The 21,784-nt window shown below is 37.6% G+C and overlaps 1 protein-coding gene across 3 annotated transcripts; it reads left to right on the top strand.

Moving 5' to 3' along the window:
• Nucleotides 1-691: 691 nt before the first annotated feature.
• On the top strand, nt 692-21,571 carry LOC139982554 (uncharacterized). Of its 3 annotated transcripts, none has more exons than XM_071995448.1 (11): nt 692-781; nt 1,779-1,887; nt 10,174-10,291; nt 11,086-11,270; nt 13,359-13,558; nt 14,211-14,379; nt 15,774-15,856; nt 16,611-16,839; nt 17,534-17,809; nt 18,864-19,003; nt 19,738-21,571. In XM_071995448.1, the coding sequence occupies exons 1-11, from the start codon at nt 707-709 to the stop codon at nt 20,704-20,706; spliced, it is 2,553 nt and encodes an 850-aa protein (XP_071851549.1). In that variant the 5' UTR covers nt 692-706; the 3' UTR covers nt 20,707-21,571. The 3 variants fall into 3 exon arrangements, with proteins under 3 accessions (XP_071851549.1, XP_071851559.1, XP_071851566.1); XM_071995458.1 differs by lacking the exon at nt 692-781 and adding an exon at nt 1,297-1,359; XM_071995465.1 differs by lacking the exon at nt 692-781 and adding an exon at nt 1,559-1,579.
• The last annotated feature ends 213 nt before the right edge of the window (nt 21,572-21,784 follow it).

Here is a 21,784-nt window from a genome sequence, read left to right as displayed (position 1 = left end):
TTCGACAGGGCTTAGGCTACTATACATATAACCTACCATGTGTAGTTTAGTACATGTGCATTTGTACTATATAGTGTAGTTGTTGTGTTGTATCAACGAAAAGTTGTGAGTTGGTTCGACTTATACTGGATATGAATTACCTAGTATATGTTCATTGGCTTGTTCAACAAGGAGCGCGGTTAACTTGAGTAACAATTCCCCGAAGTTTCTTTATTTACCTTAATTGGTCGGATTCGACTCATGCGAAACGATGTGCCAATATTTTGGACCCACAAATTTTAGGTATTTCTTGTTCAAACACACATTCCAACTTTAATTCTTTGTTGAAATTGCAATTTCCTCCCTGAGTCAACTTTCCAAAACATGAGACGGTAATGTTTTCGCTATGACCATATGTTACTCCGAATTATAATGCCCCCAATATGTATTGGATTTCCGCTGATATTAAACAGTTTTTTTTCTAGGCAGAAATGTTGATATCCGGCCCTTCCGCTTGTTTACAAATATGTCCCCTTTGGTAGACGGAAATATACTTCTAGCTCGCGCAGTTTACTTTTATCCTCGAATCGACGAAAAGTCAACCCGTCACGCGTTGTTAGTACGAATCGCCTTGAGATTAACTCTGTCAATTATCATATACTTTGGACAAGATCTAATAAGCGTCTTATAATTATGACCAGTGTTGTGATATAAATCAGTAGATCCGATGACTTTTCTCTATATTTCTGTCATTTCTTTACATATTGCTTCCTTGGTTGTACAAGGGTGGCAGAGCCGGTGTGTAAGCACAACAGTTTCTGATCACCCCTTCGCCCATCCCGACCCTACAATTTTGTGGAAAACCATGGTGAATAACATCATTTACATAAGACTGTGGCATATTACATTGAAATTCGTGCCATGAAGGTTTACATCGTATATATGTTCAGATAACTGTACAGAAACTGAACGGAAAGTAAACTGATATGGATTCCTTTCACTTTGACTGATTGTTCTATCACAAAAAGCAAAACAAAAGAAGTTCAAACTTCGTCTAATGAAAGATTGAAAGAGCTACTTTCTTCTTTGATAAGTGTTCATACTTCCTGTTTAAATGGTCAGCAAGACTTTTAAATATCAATTGAGGCACAAATCTGCAAACCATTTACTCCTCAAATTGCGAACGTGTTCAAATTGTCAAACCCACAACAAACAAAAAACAAGCCAATAACGTGGGCGAGAAAGTATGAAAAATGAAATTGAAAGTGTCGAGTTACAGACGAGCGTTGGACATAATAAATAAAAACGATAAATCGTTTATTAATATATTATATGGGAAATTACCATGTTCAGATATACTGTCAAGTTCATTGGCCACATGTAAGTCTTTTTGCTGATTCTTTTGTATTATGTGTTACGGTATTGTAAAAAAAAAATAAAAAAAAAAAAAAAAAAATAAAGCTATCTTGATTTCACTACTATAAAAAAGAAAAAAAAAAGAAAAAAAGTTCATTGGCCACTGAAAGAATGTTACACGCGCTAAACCAACCCTTGTTGCGACCTTGAAAAGGATGCTCCTCAATGCACTATTATGATGCAGGCAAGTGTATTACTTTTTAAAAGATCAATTTCCTTAAAAAAAAAAGTGTACTGAAAACAGTAACACTTTCTACTGAAAAAGAAACTAAAAACAAAATAACTATCAGCAAAATTAAACAGGGGGCGGGCATTGAAGGAGTATGTTTTCAAGCTTTCACTTTTGCAGGTTGACAGTTCGTGTTTGTTTTGTTTTTCGTCAGATTAACCTTGGCCGTGAAGACGTACGGTTGGTCAAGATGTTCTTTCCTGCTCAATTGAGAGCCCTCTTTCTGGGTCTGGTACTTTTTAGTAAAGTCAAAGGGGAATATGGTAAGTTGCTCTTTATCACTAATCTACTGACCACAGATTAATATGTTTTGCAGAAGATAAATACGGGTATTGAAAACTCGGTAAGGTAGTTTTTGTGTCACATTCAGTTATTACGCAAGGACTTGTAATATGAGTGCACGAAGGCTGCAGGGTATAAACAGCAGTGTGGCGGACACAACTAGTTCGTATCGCCTAGGTTATTTATTTATCATTTTATGCACCTTGCATTTTGGGCAGGGAAGCTTCCTTTTGTATTTTCTTTTTGTTCTTCTCGTTTTCAAGTTGAACACAAAAGTTGAAGCCATTTTAATAGTTAATTATGAGTTCATTACTTGTACAATACTCTGTGCTAAAGGTTTTATGTCTAAACAGTATACTCTCTGGGCAGGATTTCTGTATGATGTATATTACATATAATGACTCTTGAGGCAGCTTCCCCATGCTCACACCATCTCTCCCCACCCAAATTCGTGAGACCGCTTAACTGACATGGCAGACGCAGCAAACTTTTCCAGGAGTTGCCTTAGTTCAGAGTTGCAGATTTCAAGTCAATTCAACCCTGATTTCCCTTCAATTTGGGGTGGTCGGATTATATTGACTAAGCTTATCAAACTGGTTGTGTCGTTTACTAAATCAAATATGAACTTCTGTACCGCAATAGGTGACAATCACATCCTGTTTTATAGACGAGATATGAATATTTTACGATTTTTTTCCAATTTCTATCTGACAATCGCAAAGGGAGCTACACAATCATAGCAATGTTTTTTTACACAAATAGTTTTACAATATTATGAAAGAACAAACATATTTTGGCCAAAAACTTGCTCTCATTTCGGTTAGTTATTTCAGTGAGGGGAGGATTTTAGTTTTCGAAAGAGGTCATTTGCTTTTTTTCTCCCTCTTGAACTTCCTTGCATGTCACAGAGAATAATTATTCTGACAAAAAGTGGGGTTGTCAGCATTTACTCTCATTTTCTTCTTCATGCAATCTTCCATATCTCAGCTCTTTCTTCTCCCTTTTCTTTGCGGTTCCTAACGACTAAATTTGTGACGTCTCTTTTTGCATTATCTCAGTTTTTCTTAACAATTTGTATCTCAAATGTACTAACTGTAACTTTTCATAAATGCCTATTTTGGTAAGCTGCAGTTGCTTTGTTAAGGCTATAGGAAACGTCGTGCATTCTAGTTCACGACCACATTCTCATAGCATTTTGCATGTCGAATGTATTTCAAATCCCGTGATATTTTATGAGCAAATCTGGCAGCAGGACTATATATAGTCAGAATAATGTCACCACTGCAATTGAGAGAATAGCGACAGCTTAGTAAACATTTCACATGTGGCCCATTCACTAGTAATACTTAACCAGAATAAATCACGGACCACCTATTGTAATCCAATTCCTGGAGTGTAAGAGACTGTTTAACCCGTCAAACTAGCCTGACTAACCAATATCTCGAATTAGGTACAAGTTACTGAAATGGGGGTTATAACCTAACATCGTGAAACATAAATTTCTCTGTAAGATAAGGTTTATACAATATGTGCCATGGGGGGGGGGGCAGGAAGGGGAGGGGGAGGGATTGGGAATATATCCCTTGTTTTTTCATCTCCCGTTTACGTAACGTGGGACGCCTTTCCATGAAGTGAAATACATTTATATGTTGACATGTAAAACATGACTCATGCTGTCATTGTACTTAACTACAACTTAAGGGTATTTCCAATTGCTGATGTGCAGCATTTGTGCCTGGCTTTTTTTTTTTTTGCTGTTTACGTAGCACTGTTTTGTTGTCTCTTATGTTAGATCAAACTCCTGCGCAATAACATATATTTCCCCCTCACAATTGACCTATTATGTAGGGAAATTTGTACATCTATTTAAGGAGCATCTTCCGTTTAGCACGGCAACAAATTTGACAGAACGTGCTTGATTTTCTTCCTCCGAAAGCTTAGGAGGTTTTTCTTGTTCTTCTTTTCTTGTACTTATACCACGGTATTTACAAATACCCGCATTGTCTAAAGAAATCTTAGAACATTATGACAATAAAACTGACGATTGTATAAAACAAAACAAGCCATCCTCAAATTTGACCTGAGTTTGATAAGTGTATATATTCGGCCATATTTAATGACAAGTGGGAAGTCCCTTTAAAACTAATATAGTTATTCATCAGCCACGATTTATTCATCCTCGAAACGGAAATAATATGTGGGTTCCTTTTCAAACAGAATTCAATGCGAGAGCAGATGGTTAATCATCAAACACGATAAGCAAGTTTCTATTTCATTTTGGTTAATGCGGTTGTTTTATAACCAACTGTAGGTTTCGTGCGAACTGAGACGGCCCACTCTATATTGCACAGTAATTGCTAGGTTTTAATTAAAGGTCATTAGCATTGTCTCCACATTTAGCGTGTTAATAGTGTTTTTCCCTCTTCCCTTTTCTTCAGTTAAAGTAGTCTGCTAGAGTTTCTATAGCTTGTATAACTATTCCCAGACATAGAGGAAGGTATAATGAGAGAGTTCAATGTCTAAGAGATGTACATGTGCGTCCTGAGGGTGCATGCAGTAAATTGGCTGAAGAACTTCGAGTATGGGGAGACCATTACTTGACGTTTCCAGCAGATATTTGGCGGTAACATACCAATGACCTGATTTCTGATATGTTGCATATTTAAAACGAGAGTAACATGAGGAACTAAACATATTCTATGAAAACTAACCTATGAGTAATATGCACAAAGTTTTCTGTGTCTTTAAGGTCGACAGTACCCCCCCCCCCCTCAAAAGAGTTGCTAAAACTTACCAACATTGCATTCTGGAGGTTCTGTTCTCCGTTTTCATAGATATTCACGATTGTTAAAATGGACGATTAAATATCTCAATGTGGATATCTACATTTAGTGTTACAGTAAAATGATTGTACTTTAAATATTAATATTGTGTCCTTTAGGATTATCCGAATTTCTAACATATTTGCCGGGGTTATACTGGGTGACATATAATCAGGCGTAGACCATGAACTATGTTGTATATGTCAAACGAGTTGCTCCACACATAACACAGGGTGCTCTTCCGAGTTGCTGCTCACTCTGAAAAAAGTTGGGCAAATACTTTACTACCTAACACTGGGTACGTATTTATCCAACCAAATTTGGTAAAATATTTGCCCAAAAACAATTGAATTTTACCATAGCTTTACCACTTTAATTGTCGCTAAAATGTGATAGGTTTGTCCAAAATTGTCTGCATTTTACCTGTTTGGGGTCAAACCTTGACCAACCTTCGGCCGATATATTCGTACCGTTGTAGTGTTGGGTTAAATATGTGCCCACCTTTTTTAGTGTGTTCAGTGCCATGTTTCTCATTTCCTGTAAACTGCAGATGCTTTTTCTTTAACTTATAGTTCTGTCAACCCGAGTGCTCATTTCAGTTATACAGGTTCATACGACGCAATCCCCATCTCCTCTCCTCTGTAACCAGATATCTTCAGTATATACCTGTCAAGCTTTATAATTATGATTTAACTGTTATTAAACAGAACGTTTTTAGTCGATTACAGGCTAATTAGGTAGACTGAAAGTAGTAATAAAACTCAAAATAACATTATAGTGATCATAGCCAATATACGGACAAAGGATTTCGCAAGCGTGTGCTGAAACATAACATTTCTTGTCAGTGGCGTAGGAAGGTACTTTTGAATGGGGGGGGGGGGGGGGCTGAAGACTGATGGCCGGCCTGGGGGAGGGGAGGGGATTTTTTTTTTTTGCATTTCCAGGTGGCCTCAGATGCAATTTGGTGCAATATAGCACTCTTCAACCCACCCACTCCATTTTGTATATAATTTTGCATTTTCACCTGGCCTTAGATGCAATTTGGTGCTCCAAATGAGATTTTTTTCTCATTTGGAAATGAAAAAGGGGTTTTCTGACTTGCGAAGCGGGGGGCGGAATGATACTTCCGCCCTCCATATTTTTCACTGGGGGCTGGCGCCCCAGCCCCCCCCGGTTCCTACGCCCTTGTTTCTTGTGCTAATTAACGAACATCTATATAAGTCTCTTTATTACGAGCACAAACAATCTCAAAAATACTGCATGTCAAGTGTTAAAGTCTCAGTACTTGTTTTGTCCCCCCCCCCAAAAAAAAAATCGACCTTTCCAGCTTACTGCTTTAAAAGCTCAGTGTAAACCGTTCTATGCAATTTCCATATCAATATTCATTATTTTGATTGAGTTATATGTTGTAAAAACATTTTGAGCTGAATAAAATTTTCCAAATTTATTAACGAGTCCGTAGATTCTAGAAACTTCAATCAAAATTTGCAAGCTCCGCTCAACAGATCATGCGCCAATCAAATCTCTATGTTTTGTATACGACCGTGCGGCCTAGTAGGACTACTTTCACTTTCGTGGCTAGCCTGCTTTAGGTCACTTTTCTTGAATAGTATATTTCTCTCGATCTTAACGATGTAGCTTGCAAAATTGTGTCATTTCCTTCCATTGCAATGAATTAACAGGTGTTTTCAGACGTTTCCTCTTTGGAATTGGGTAAAAAAAGTGGACGATGCAAGTATAGGAACGTTTTAAAATCTTGATCGGGCCACATATGTAGACTATTTTGTTAACATTTGTGTAATGAACATGCTGATATGGGCGGTCGCTGTGATTTTTAAGGTAAATCGTTCTCGCCATTAGGGCAACAGAAAATAAAAATAAGTTTGTTTTCCGAAATTCATCAGCAAACATGTATTCAGACTTTAAACGACTCGAGATGACTCCGTTTCATGACAAATAAGTTTTACTTTAGTACATGATTTATACCTATAGATAAGATAGAGAAAATCTAAGAAAATTGCTTTTAAGTGTAATCTTGCTGTTGCAATTATTGAATCTTGGCACAGTTTGGTTTTACGACGTAACCGAATCGCATTTCCTGTAACAACTTAAAGACGCAGTTAATTGTCATAACATAAACACATTTCTCATTAACTTCCCTTAAGTCATGTGATTTGTTATTGTCGTATCTTGGGAGCCCTAATGAGAATTCAACACACAGTTATTAAGATGGCGGATTTGCAAAACGTGCGTCAGCGTCAGCTGATCGAGGTTGCATCGTAATAAACACTTCCCTATGCACATAACAAGCATAAATATGATAAACCTCTACCTTCTTATAAGGCGAAACTATACAGTATTTAAGAACCAACAAAATACAAGTGAAACAAAATTCAAACACGTATTTTCATTTTCTATTATTATTAGAGTACACATGCATTTAAATATTCAAAGAGTCATCTGACTCCTGACTAGGAATACTTGGTTCTACCAAATGGGGTGGGGGTGGGGGGGGTGGTGGAGGTGATTGCTTGAGAAGGGATGGAATTTTAACCGCCTAACTCTGTCAATGATTTTATACCGGTTCGGATGGTTGTCTAGCAGACCTGGCACAGTAACAGGAATGCCACGTGGTTGCATTTGGTGGTTTTCACATTTCTATAATAATCATAGTCTTTCCGGACCCAGATAGGTCATCAATATGACAAATCTTGTACTAAGACCACCCTGATACCCTTAAAATGTAGGTACGTGGTCAACAGACTTTGATGACCTTTCAATGGATTCATTTGACCTTTGCCCTCTAGTGTTTCTAACACATACTCTGTCATTTACTTCTTTTTTTGTCTCTACTCTATCCCTGTTGTGATACTTCTCTTGGGTTATTTGCCAGTATTTCCCAAATCTGGTTTCCAGAGGATTAATCAAGTTTGAGGTTTCCCCTTTAGGAATAATTCTGCCGGAGTGTGTCCATTTGTTGCCTGAGGCGTATGTGTGTAAGCCGAATTTCCGATTGTGGACAATAAATTCAAATTCAATTTTCAGTTCCAATGCCATTTGAGTATATCCATTCAAGCAGTCGAACTCAGTACAGCTGGAGCTCAAGTAGCGTATCACAATGTACACAATGTACATAGACACGAGAAGCAGACGACATAATTCGTTGTTTCTTAACACCACAATGCTCCATGCAGTATACTATATGGTAGGAGTGACTGTCGTTAATAATTTATAAGACTAGATCTGACAGAAGATGTTCGAATAGTAGCCATCGTCCATGCAGAACAATTTTTTCATGAGGACGGAAAGTAAATCTCTACAACATTATCACTCAAATTGAAGTAAGCACTTATTCTCAAAGTTACAGTAAAGTCTGCCCTGTTGTCTACGGAACGCCTATCTATCGGCGAAGAGACAAAGGGTTCAATAATATGTTAGTAGCACCTGGGAGCATGTCACATGACTCTCCATGGTTGGTACGTTTTCGTACTGTGGAGTGCTCCTTTATTACATTAAGATTCGATGGCACTATAGCTGATCAAGTTTTGCATCGTAATAAACAGTTCGCTATGTATAACAAGCATCAATATACAAATAAATATGGTCATTGACTTAAGCAGATTCAGAAAGTAATTTGCCCTGCACGTCCCACTGCATACCCGCCCCGCTCCTCGTCATTTATGTTTTGTAAGTGTATCTTACTATTTTAAAATCCGATCTGGCCAAAAGGGTGTAACCAACTTTCAAGGCATTTCAGGTTTCTCAAAAACAAATCAAATTACATAATTAAGATATAACTATATCAAAATGGAAAGTCATTAATAGATAGTATGCTATTTTAGCAAACTGAAAGTAGAAATATCAATCAAACAAAACACCTACGGTGAACATTGTCGACATTGGAACATAATATTTACCTGTATGAATTTCGCTAAAGGTAAGTGTTCTCCACAAGTCAATTGATTTTCCAAATGAAAACGTAGATGAGCCTTAAGAGACCGTAAATAGGTGAAACACACGCAATGTATTCGGTAATCACTTCGGAAGACTTATTTTTTGGTTAACCTCTGGTAACCTCAAACTTATTTTGATGTCCAATATGTTCCTTCACCCCCAACAAGAGGAATGATACTTGTCGTGATTTGCTTCTTAAATGTTCGGTTTGTTGTTAATTAACTCTGTTGACCTCAAATGATCATGCATTTCTAATAAAATAATTAACCGATCTATGCGTTTTGCTCTCAGTGGTATCTCGCGGGGAGTATTGTCCAGGCAAAGTGGACTCCCTGTCTGTTTTGAAACTCGTTAACATGCACTTTTGCAATAATAACTACCGGAAACGTAAAGGAATGAACTTTGCAACAATAAATACCGAAATCGTATAAGAATTTAGTGGCAACCAAAATCAAAGTAAAGTATATGTTGTTTACCCTGGGCGGGAAAGAAATATATTTAGAGAACAGTTAAAGAATGTAATTCAAAGAAAACAAAAACTTCTCCTTTTCCTTATAATTCTCCTTCTCATTCTTCTTATTCTCGTTCTCATTCTCAGTCTCAGACCCATTCCCATTCCCAATGACTCCCACTCCCATTTTCATTCCCATTCCCACTGATTCCCATACCCATACCCACACCCACACCCATCCCCATTCCCATTACTATTACCATTCCCATACCCATACACATTCCCATACCCATACCAATACCCAACCCATAACCATTCCCATTACCATCAACATCCCCTTTCCCATATCCATACCCAACCCATACCCATTCCCATTCCCCTTCCCATATCCATTCTCAGTCTCAGACCCATTCCCAATTACCATTCTCATTCTCATACCCATACCCATTCCCTTACCCATACCCATTTCCATTCCCATACCCATTACCAATACCATACCCATACACATACACATTTCCATCCCCATTCCCATTCCCATTACCATACCCATTCCCATTCCAATTACCACACCAATACCCATACTCATTCGCATACCCATACCCATACCCATTCCCATTACCATTACCATATCCATATCCATTCCCATTCCCCTTCCCATATCCATATCCATTCTCAGTCTCAGACCCATTCCCAATTACCATTTTCATTCTCATACCCATACCCATACCCATTCCCTTACCCATACCCATTACCAATACCATACCCATACACATACACATTTCCATCCCCATTCCCATACCCATACCCATTACCTTACTCATACCCATACCCATTCCCATACCCATTCCCATTACCATACCAATACCCATACGCATTCCCACACCCATTCCCATTACCATATCCATTGCCATATCTATTCCCATTCCCATTCAGTCTTCTTCTCAGTCCTCTGTCATGTATTCGTCTCCTCCTCCTTGACCTTGCTTAAAGAACTTATTCACTCGGCATTTGTTTCTATTTCTTCATCTTTGCATGCGTAGGAATAACCAATATGGTTTTCAAGGCATTGAATCTCAATGTCACATTCATGTGGGATCCGTTGAATATCCCTCCGCTGGAAAACGAAGTAATCTACTACACAGTAATTCACGAGGAACTGTAAGTATTACATAATTGTACACTGGCATTAATGTGTATGTGTATGAGTCATGTATATATTAACAATATATTATATAATATGTTAATAAGTAATAGTCCACACTCAAGTTAGAACTTAAGACTATAGATCTATAGTCTTAAGTACCTAACTTAGTAATTCGCATTCATATACTCGCACTCAATGTACTAGTAATCGCACCCGGGTTATTTTGGAAGTTATACTTAGTGTATGATGAAGTACGTATGGCAAGGTTGTCGAATTTGCTATTCTGTAGTATTGGGTACAATGCATGATTTCTGTTGGGATCGACTCTTTCATGCTACTATAGCAATTGTTTTACATTGGGGCGCCCATTGTCTGTCAATTGAAAGAATTATCTACCCAGCAACGCTAAATACATTAATTTTGGCTAAGTATGCTTGTCGGACTAAGGGTTTGAAAATAATGAATTCGAAATTTCATGTTGTTCTCTTACTCACAACACTCTTATTTAGGTCAAAACGAAAATGACATCGAATTGGGACAAATGATTTTAGATTACATATGTATTAAGCTTTACAACCATGTAGGCCTAGAAAATGTGCCGATTGCTTCAGTAGTTTTATCGAACTCTCCTATTTATTGTTACGAAAGTCAAATGACTATAAATTGGTATGACTTGGAAAAACTGCCATGTCAAGAAAAGAATTACCAGAAAGGAGACCGTATAATGAGTAAACTTTAAGATTTTCTTCCGATATGTTGTACACAATCATTATTATTGTTTTCTGATGGTTTTATGGCTTTCTTTCAGGGACACAGATATCAATGTTCCCGGCTGCATAAACATAACAACGACTGTTTGCAATCTCGTTCATCACTTTTCCACCGAGAATCCATTTAGTATGAATGAACATTTTCGAGTAAGCTTCTTCTCCAGTGCAAGAACAGATGTGAAGGGAGAAACTGGAATGAAGACCTTCAACAATCATTATGTTGGTATGATGTTACGTAATAAAGATTTACGAAAAAACAAAATATCAAACAAGATAGAAGTGCCGACTATAAGCATTGGTTCAAGTTCTCAGTAGGCATAGCGTGCTACTAGGCCATATTAATATAGCTATACATCAAACATATACACAGGGGCGTATCCAGGGGGCGCAACAGGCGCGCGCCCCCCCTCCCCCTATTGGCCGTCACCCCAAACAAAATGTTTAGCAAAAAAAAAAAATTGATGACGACCTTTATGTGAGATGTCGGTGATCGCTCAACCCCCCCCCCCCCCCTCCCGTATGCTTTATTTTTTGTTTGCCAAAAAAAGGTTCTGGCGAAGTTCGGCGGCAGAATAGTTTTAGAAACATAGATGGTAATTGTGTTTGTATTATCACTATAAACACTAAGTGACATGCCAGCCATACTAAATTGTGCATTTTGTGTCCATATTTACTGGAAATGTTGCTTATTATTAAGGTCGAAAAATGGATCACATATGGCCATGGGCGGCGATCCTGGGTGGAGGGGGGATATATCCCCCCATGATATCCCCCCATGAAAATGGGTGGAGGGGATGTAATGCACCATATCCCCCCCCCCCACCACCAAATGCCAGGGATAAGAATATTTTCATGCCTACATTTATGCATCTTCGTTAATGTACGGCTCTTTTAGCTTCATTTCTCGCCTACCATAAACGCAGTGCGATCTTTTCAAATAAAGCGTCTTTATAAAGCAAAAGTAGTTGACTGTAGGCTTCATTGGCCCTATAACAACAAAATGTATTATTGCGCCCACGGTATTGATATAGTACATATATGCACCCTCATAGTATTCATATAGGCCCTATAGTAGGCCTACACACGTACATGCATGTTCCCTCGAACAGCTGAGAATCTCATGTAACCAGGGTAATGCTTAATACACGTTTCACCTGGATGCCCTAGCAATCGGTACCTAGGAATGTAACTATGTGTAATTGTGTATTGCATGTGTATAGGCCTATAATAGCCTGCATGAGGCCATTTTCTTCATCGAATAATATAAAAGAGCTGTCGAACATTCTAACGTTGCGCCTGAAACAAGATTGACAGGGGCAATTTTCCCAAAATAACACCCGAAATTAAAAAAAAAGTATTTTGGATCCTGATTATGAGATATTTCGGACATGACATCCCTATTTTAAAGTTGGGTTTATGCCGCTTGGAAACCTCGGGAAGTGCCGTTTCCGGCCATCTAGAGGGTTTGTTAATCCCAAAATTTTCTTGAACGCTTCGCGCCAACCCATGGTGGCGCTACGCTTAGATAGTCAACAAGGTCATATCCCCCCCCCCCCCACTCGGAAGTACGGATCGCCGCCCATATATATGACACCATTTTGCATTTCAGCCCTTCTTCGAAAGCAAAAATTGTACACCCCTCCCCTTAGACCCATCCCCCAGGACGGCGATCATTCATGCCTGACGCCCCCCCTATTGGAAAATCCTGGATACGCCCCTGTATACATGATGATTAATTAGAACTGCACATATCTTTATAATGTCTACAGTGAGCCTTCATTCTTGGCAAATTCACACTTGCTAGTACTTTCATAATAAAGGTTACACACAGACATCGTATTAACTGTGTTCTTTGACGATATTTTCGTGTGGAAAAAATAAATTATCGTATAGTTACAGAACAGTTGGGTGGCCACAGAGCACATAGAGATACCCAATCCCCAAAATTACCATAAAAGTCAAGGGACAATAACTTTGTAACAATGACACGTATCCCATATTGTGCCTCAACCCTACCACAAACCCAACCCCCTTGTAACCCTCCCCCACCCCAACGAATTTGGAGGACCTCGCAGAAACTTTCATCCTGGCTGCTTCGCAAATGTTTTCTATCTAAAAACCTATTTTGCTAAGTAATGAAATATTGACGTCATATTTTACTAACTGTATGTATCTAATATACATAGACCTACTTGCACATTCGATAATGGCACAATATTGCAGAACTCATGTGTTAAGGGCCAATTCTCTTGTCTTATTATTATTCTTCATTTCTTTAATTATGACGCTATCGCACTTAACATTTATATAGATATTTCGGGTCCAGTTATATACAAATATGTCGTGAACTCGCGTAACGTCACAGTTTGGGTCCACGGACCGTGGACGCCTTTCACAATAGACAACAACACACTCTACATTGGTAACCACGATCCCATCGCAAGGAAAATGTATTTGGGGGTTCTCTGCTTCAGGTCATTTCTGTCAATTCTCGATCAACCCAAAGCTTCAGTGAGTATATATATATATATCTTCTTCGTTGTTGTAACTTGATATCAGCTTCAGTGAATATTATGTTCGGTGGTGTAAGACAATGGCGGTTTATTGAATATAGGTTCGCTTTTGTAGGTGTAATGTCAGCTTCAGTGTGTGTATTGTTTGCTAGTGTTAGTATATGTTAGCGTCACCAAATATATGATCGTTGTTGCAAGTAGAAGCCTGCTTTACTGAATATATTATATGGCCGCTGTTGTAAGTAATACCAGCTTCACTGCATATGGTCGTTGTTGAATTGCAGCTTCACTTAATAGTTTTCTTAAAGTTTGAAAGCATGCATGCCAGTTGTCATTGGAATATGTCGCGAGTATACGTATAGTTGTGCCGTCGTCAGCATACAGTGTTGCTATTAGTATACGTGAACGGCGCAAGTGTTGTAGGCTTATACGTATACCCTGTGTTATGAGTAGGCCTATACTGATGTAAGCTGTTGCATTGGTATAAATATTGTAACGTAAAAATGTGTGTATTGGCAATAATACCTACCAGCTGGGGAGGCCTACATGTGATCTTCGTTGAATATATATATGCAATTTCTTATCAACAGACATGATGGTGAATTTGGTAATAATACGATGTATAAATGTACTGTATTGATTCATTTCAGGAACAATCAACCGAAACGAACATTGCTGACAATGGTAAAGCTGTGCTGGTTTACACTGGCTTGAACCCGCACACCAGATACACCTTAAGGGTTGGAAGTAAACTTGGTTTTTTTAGTGAATTTGAGCCTGATGCTGAGACAACATTTGAATTCCGTACAAAACAAGAAGGTATAAATACGCTTCTATGCACGGTTCACGTTTTCCTTCTCCCTCTCACTATCCCTTCCCCTTCTTCTATTTCTGTACTTCGCTTCAGTATTTCTTCTCCGTCTCCTGCTAAGAGCCTTATACACTTAGGCTACTCATACAAATGGAATTCTATTTGTACTCGTCATCATGCTGGTGTGCTAGTTCTACCCAAATCTGCTGGGAACCGAGAGAAATATTCAGCATCGTCAGTAAAGCAAGAATCTCAATATGCTATCGTTATTTCAATGTAAATTATTGTTACCATATATAAATCATTCCTTACTCCAGGATGTGGATCATACATGTGCTTCAAAGCTTATTATACAACACCTTATTGTATTCTGGTCATTTGATTGGTCAATTGCTCGTTGATTGCACGCAAAATCCGCTCTATTCCACTCTATGAAATAGAACCATGGGTTATACGTTTTTGATAGCACTTTTTTCAATGGTAAGAGAGCAGAGAAACCTGTCTGTTCAAAACATGAGTTGACAGATGGAATGTTCCATTCAACTCAGCTGCGCCTCGTTGAATGGAACATTCCATATTTCAACTCATGAAATATTTGCACTATTGCACTCATAACTATTCATTATTTGTATACTATCCTATCATCATATTGTTGTCGAATAGTCCCTGAAATGTTATAGATTTGAAGTATATTTGCTGGGTTGCCCAATGTTCTCTCCTCATTTCGAGTTCCATACCATGCAACCTGTTTGGTAATTGCATTATATTCTTCAGTTTAGAAATATTTTGAATACGAAATCAAGGAATTTTGCATGACTTCATAACAAACTCTACTGTTGCCAAATGCAATTAAAGTGGTTATATGATGTCATATCGAATTATTACAATGCAGACAATTTCTAGCAATTTGGTGAACGATGAAAGTCAGCCACCGTAATATCCCTTGGGTATAGCGAACTGGTCTCAACTGTAATGTCAAAGGGTCAAATCAGCTAGATCATCGGCTCTCGCCCAGGGGGTGTGAGACAAGGCTCCAGTGGATACAAAGCTATATAGGCATAAACAACAAATTAAAGTATTCATCCACATCTGATAAAAAGACCTGTCTTCAATTACTAAAGTGGTACGAGAAGTGGCACGGGAGGTGAATCAGCTCAGCTAAATCACGGTTAACCCTGCGGCTGATTTGCTTATTCAATGTCCGAATCAAGAGGTAGTACCGATACCTTCCAATTGTTGATCGCATAGTTTGTCTTGTTATACCAATAGGCTCTACAACGGATTCAACTTCAAATCTAACGTATACGTGTAGGAGACAGGCAAAATTTGTTTTCTTTCCTTCCTCCGTTTTCTTTTTAAAGTTCTCTCTTACGTATTAACTTTATCTTACCTTCTTCCACAGCGCCCGATCTCGGCCCTATTATCACTCATTATAAAGAGACAAGGCGCAGTTGTGATATGAGAGACATTCGGTTAACGTGGAAGGTATAGGCTTACACATTACGTTGCGAATTAATTAGTCATGTAGTCCTGATAGGGGCAAAGTCTTAAACAGCAAAGTTTGCCCAAATTTCATACAGACTAGGCCTCGTCACCCTGACTTTATATAAAATGATTATTCAACTAGATTATAGACTAGCTCTAGCAATTTCATGCTAACCTCATTCAATTCTTGACCATTTCGACAAGGCCATTCAGATCTAAACAGTTATCATTACTTCTTACGTATTAACCCGACAGAGACAAATGCACTAATACCTTGTTGCGTTGTGGCTGTTACGTTACTACTTTATAGACCTATCGGTATACCGCATATGAACATATTGACCTAACGTTATGTTGTAAACGAATAACATTAAGCTATTAGATACTGACGGTTGTCAACGGATTTCACATCCAGTTGCGCACACCGATGCGCACTAAGTCAGGACACCATTTATTAACGGTAGTTTCATGTCATAGGCCTACTTCAAAACACTTGTAACGGCAGTTTGAGCAGTATGCATATCTTGTATGGTTTGGACCTTGTCAGTGCCGTCAGTACAAATGCTTTAAAGCATGATATATGAGTGCAGTATAGAGTGGTATTGGTATTTGAAAAATTGGTCCAACTTGCTGGATGAACTAAGCATCTGTGATAACCTTGTGACGCTGAACTTTTGACATCTTAAAATATTAACGGGAGTTATAAGTCGATTTCACTGAGTCTCCATGTTTTTTCGTTTTATTAATTTTACAGGAGAACAAAGGGTTAAGAGATAACGTTGAAATATCGCATTACGTTATCACTTGCGAGAATAAAGAATCAGGAGAAAAGAAACAAGTAAAAGTGACATCTGCGTATCAGTCAACACGCATATTTGATGTGTATCGCTGGGCAGAGCAGGTTGTGACGTTGCGATCTGTAAACAGCGCAGGTACTGCGTCGAGCGAAATCTACAACATACCGCCAGACGATGAATATCCAGGTAGCTTAAAACGTTCGCTATTTCGTTGTGATTTGTAATGATTCAACGTGTACTACATAATTGGCTACTACTATAATTACAAAGCCATGACTGTTTTAGGTCTACACTTCAAGACCACGTAATTTGAATAGCCTACTTAGATTTCGTTGTTGGATTCATTTACTGGACTCATTAACACACACCACTACATTTCGTGCAACATATATAACCAAAAGGTACAATTGGCCATTGTAACAATATTGATGGACGTTTTCTGGCCACACCATAACACATACTGTAATGCACTAAGAAAATATCAGTATATATTTATTGACTACAACTCTTACATTTACCGCGGCGGGGTGTATACCCCTTCCTTTTTCAACCTCACACAAAAATCCAAAAGTAGTTATAAGTACAACTTTGCGTTTTAGAATCTTTATCATAGACATATTTATGGTCTAAATATGCTTTGGAATGCACCATTCGATGTATAAACTAATATTTTGGGAAGATCCCCAAGCCCCCTCCCCCACCCCCATGAGGGGGTCGGCTTCAACGACTCCAGGGTCACATCCTCTCATTTAAAATGTCCTGGTTCAACATCTGAATTCTGCAACAAAATAAGCTAAGGAAAGGCTGTACCAGTTTCTTCTGTGGCATTGATAATGTAGACGAATGGAAAACAAAATTAATGATGCTTTTTCGTGTTTAGAGACTTACAGAATCACGAAAATGGCGATTTCGAAAGAATCTGCCATGAGATGGCGCCTTACTTGGGATCCACCTTCACACAATATGGAGTGTATCGTAGGATATAACATAAGCACTTTCTATGACGGAATATTAGAGGAGACGCATGCGCTAAAAGATACATTATCAACTACGCTAAGTTTTCAACGGGTCGGTAGATATATCGTGGATATAGTCCCTGTGGTAAACAACAGTGTAGGAACAACGAAAGTATCTACCATGGAGTACACTACTGCGGGTAAGTATAGGGCTGACATAGAATTTCCCTATGCGTGGCATGGGTACAAAAGAATTATTATTACTATTATTATTATTATAATTATTGTTATTATTATTATTATTATTATGATTATGATGATGATGATTATTATTATTATTATTATCATTATTATTATTATTATTATTACTATTATTATTATAATAATTATGTGCATATATATATATATATATATATATATATAATTATGTGCATATATATATATATATATATATATATATGTATATATATATATATATATGTATATATAAATATATATATATATATATATATATATATATATATATATATATATATATATATATATATTTATATATATGTATGTATATTTATATATTACAATTACACATATTTATTATAATGACGGGATTGGAACACGGTGACCTCTGGTTGCAAAGCCATCGCTCTACCAACTGGGCTGTCCAGTCCCTATATTTGGTGGCGATCTCTGTATTATGCCAGTTTCAAACCAGAAATAGGCAGGAAAGGGACTTATACTCTATATATATTAGTAAATGAACTTCAGACAAATGCCTGTGTTCCAATTTGAAACCTGTGAACCGTGTCTAAATAGATTAATATCGTTGGTAATTTGCTTCAGCAGTTAATGATAACACACACATACATGAGCCAAAACAATCCATTTTGAAAGCATCACTAAAATCACTGGATAAGTTTCAGTCTTCACTATCACAACATTCACTGACCCAATTTCAGAAAAAAAGATCACTAATTGAGAGTGAGAGAGAGAGAACCTTTTCAAACAAACCCGAAACAACTCAATTTCAAGTCTGTATAATAATGTGCACACTTTCCACACACAACAAATCGATTTGGTGAATATCACGTCATTAAGACGGTGAACGGATGGGATCATTGTAATATTGTTAACAAATATATTTATTCCTCAAGGCCGTTCTGACGTACAACATGCGTTAAACTGCCGTTAAATATCGGATACTTACTGTAGATGAACAAAATAACACTTTTGCTGTTTAATTCAATTTCCTGCTAGGTTTGAAGTGGCGTCAGTGGACTATCCTGGCATCCGTGCTCATCCTTGTTTGTTTAACACTTTCGGCTGTCATTGCTTTGTCCAGAAAAGTTTGTTGTGATGCATCTGGTCTTCCGGATTTCACCAAGTCCCTGTCGGTGGTAAGTGACGTTGTATTTTGGGACTATCAAGCTACCCAGATCCTATAGTGATATATGATTACAACTGGCAGACTTACCGAAACAAGTCATCCGATATCCAGTTTGTGACAGTGTTGGACTTTGGAGTCCTAATTGTTACAACGTGCTTCTGTTACGCATTTTTCTGTTTAACTGTTGTACCTCTAATGAGGAAAAACAACGTTCAAGCACAATATAGTTGCAATAACACTTGTAAAGTTGTTGATATTTTCAAATACGAAGGTCAGACTACACTAATTTATATACCTATAGAATATGTTTAACTGTTGTGCCTTGTACGGGAAAATTCCACAAGAAAAATACAGCAATATTTTAGCATAACAGAGTTGCCATTAAAAGTATTAATAACACATGAGGAATGGAGTAGCATTCCCAGTCCCAACGTCCCGATATAAGGCAAAGAAATTCAAGTGCAGATTTAATTATTTTTGCATCGTTTTTGACATATTGGTACCTATCAAGACATTGCTGAAAACTAGTAGCCTCAAATGGATTATTTCAATAGTACAAGTCAATAACTATTCTGTTTATCTTTAACCGTATAATATGCATTTAATGCATTAGAGACATTCATGGAGTAGTTGATATTATATATTATAATAATTATGTTGATTTATCCAACCATCCATCAAATCATATATTCATTCATGTATTCCTTCATTCATTCGTCCATTCATATTTGTTGTGTTTTACAGCGATTGGCAGCTAATCGCAGCGTCTTCGTTCATTCTCTAAAGTCACCTCCAGAGAAGGAACTTTTCCATGCGCCTCGCAACAGTCATACTTCCATCGTAGTGACAACACAGTATGATGAAGACGTATTTGAACCCAAATCTACTTCTTCAAGTCAGCTGATAAATTCGAAAACTCCCAGTAAATGCAAAGACGAAATCGCAGCTACGGAGGTCAATGAGAGCCGCGAAAAAGCGAATACTGATTCCACATACTTGAAATTCAGTGTGAATCGTCCTCAACAGAAGACAGACACTTCAGATGCACCTGCAGCAGTCACTCGCAGCAGTATTGGTAGCCATCCAGATGGCTATGTGTCTCATTCTCTTTCTGTAAAGGCTTCGTTGACGGTATACATCCCCAGAGAGGAACATTCGATGAAACCCGGGTCACTTTCTCCCCAATCAACATCCTCTGATTCCGGGATCTCTTCCTCAGCTTACACCGGTTCTCTTTCAGATTATGTTCCACCCTCTCCTTTCTCTGACATCGACTCTGCACATGACACATCACGTGACTCATGGAATGCCTATGACGTCAAAAGTCGATTTCCGTATGTAAAGCATGGCGTCAGAGAAAATACCTGTTATGGAAATGACTTCGACGGTCAATCCCCGTATATCAAGGAAGATACTGGATGTCAAAGTGACTCTTACGGATACAACTGCTCGAAAGACTCGCCTTATGTAAAGTCTAGTGCTGTACAAAACAACGAGTCTGGGTTCTACGGCAAAGAAGACTCACCATACGTGAAATCTGGGGTAGCTGGTCAACCAGGTAGGATCATATCTACGAGTGATCCGTTGCAATCTCCTGGCACCAAAAGTTCAAATCAACCAGACGTACAGTTTAAAGGATACCTACCAATGACGTCATCTGTTACACACATTGATGGCTATGACCAGTACGCAAAGCTCTCATCTAAAAGCTAGATTAATCTGAAAACAAGGTTCCATCCAAAACAAAATTAAAGAGAACGATATGAAAGTTGGGAGAATAGTCATAGTTTACCTTTGTACGAGCAACTGGACACAATTCTTGTTTTTATCGACTGAACCAGTAGATAACGGGTATAGTCTACATTTTAGTACTTGGCTAGATACACACTTACTACAGTACTACCAACATTGAGACATGTTGAGTAATACATTCATTTTGTTGTCTTCCTTTTTATATGGTTTGTTTGCTTGAAAGCAAAAACATCTAGTTCAATTTAGAAGTACTGCATACTTTTATACTAATTTCCAGTGTGTAGATACAAAATTTTAAGACATTTTCTCTCCAAACGAATATTTTTAAATGTTAAACGAAGTAGAATACTTTTTGAAATTGTTCATTTTCATATAGCCTATATATATATATATATATAAATATATATATATATATATATATATATATATATATATATATATATATATATGAATAGAAAACGAAGAGAATGATTACTTGAGCTTTAAACAAAAATGTAGCAATTTTAGAGAAAAATGTATTCTCTTGAATGAAATCATTTTTGGTTAAGATCACGTTTATGCTAGTAAAATTTGTAAAATATCGCGATGCCCGTACACGAGTGAACCATTATGATTAACCGTGAATATAGTGTTCTTCATAAGGCCAGTAAACGTATAAATCTATGCACATGAAATTTTGTATTTTGGCTACAATATATACATTTTTATACCGTGCAAGCATGCTATATTTGCAATTAAAGGCTATGCAATGTCTTTATTTCCATGTAACATTTTTAATCATAGTTTTATAACTGATAAAAAACTATAAAGATTTGCAGAAATGGCAGATTTAAGTGCATGTGATGTTTTGCTTCCTGTTGTATACTTTTCAAATATTAACTTCAATGAAAAGTTGTTAAGATGACGTCAGACCTAACGGTTAATATCGAACTGATTTCTAAACATATATGTCAACAACAAGGGCACCAGTCCCGAACTGACCAAGCTACCCCCCCTCACCCTTTCCAAGTTCTGGAACATATACACACTTATACATATC

The sequence above is a fragment of the Apostichopus japonicus genome, chromosome 2, assembly GCF_037975245.1.
Source record: "Apostichopus japonicus isolate 1M-3 chromosome 2, ASM3797524v1, whole genome shotgun sequence".
Lineage (NCBI taxonomy): Eukaryota > Metazoa > Echinodermata > Holothuroidea > Aspidochirotida > Stichopodidae > Apostichopus > Apostichopus japonicus.
The sequence above is the reverse complement of the archived record's forward strand: the minus strand, read 5'-3'. Positions and strand labels throughout refer to the sequence as shown.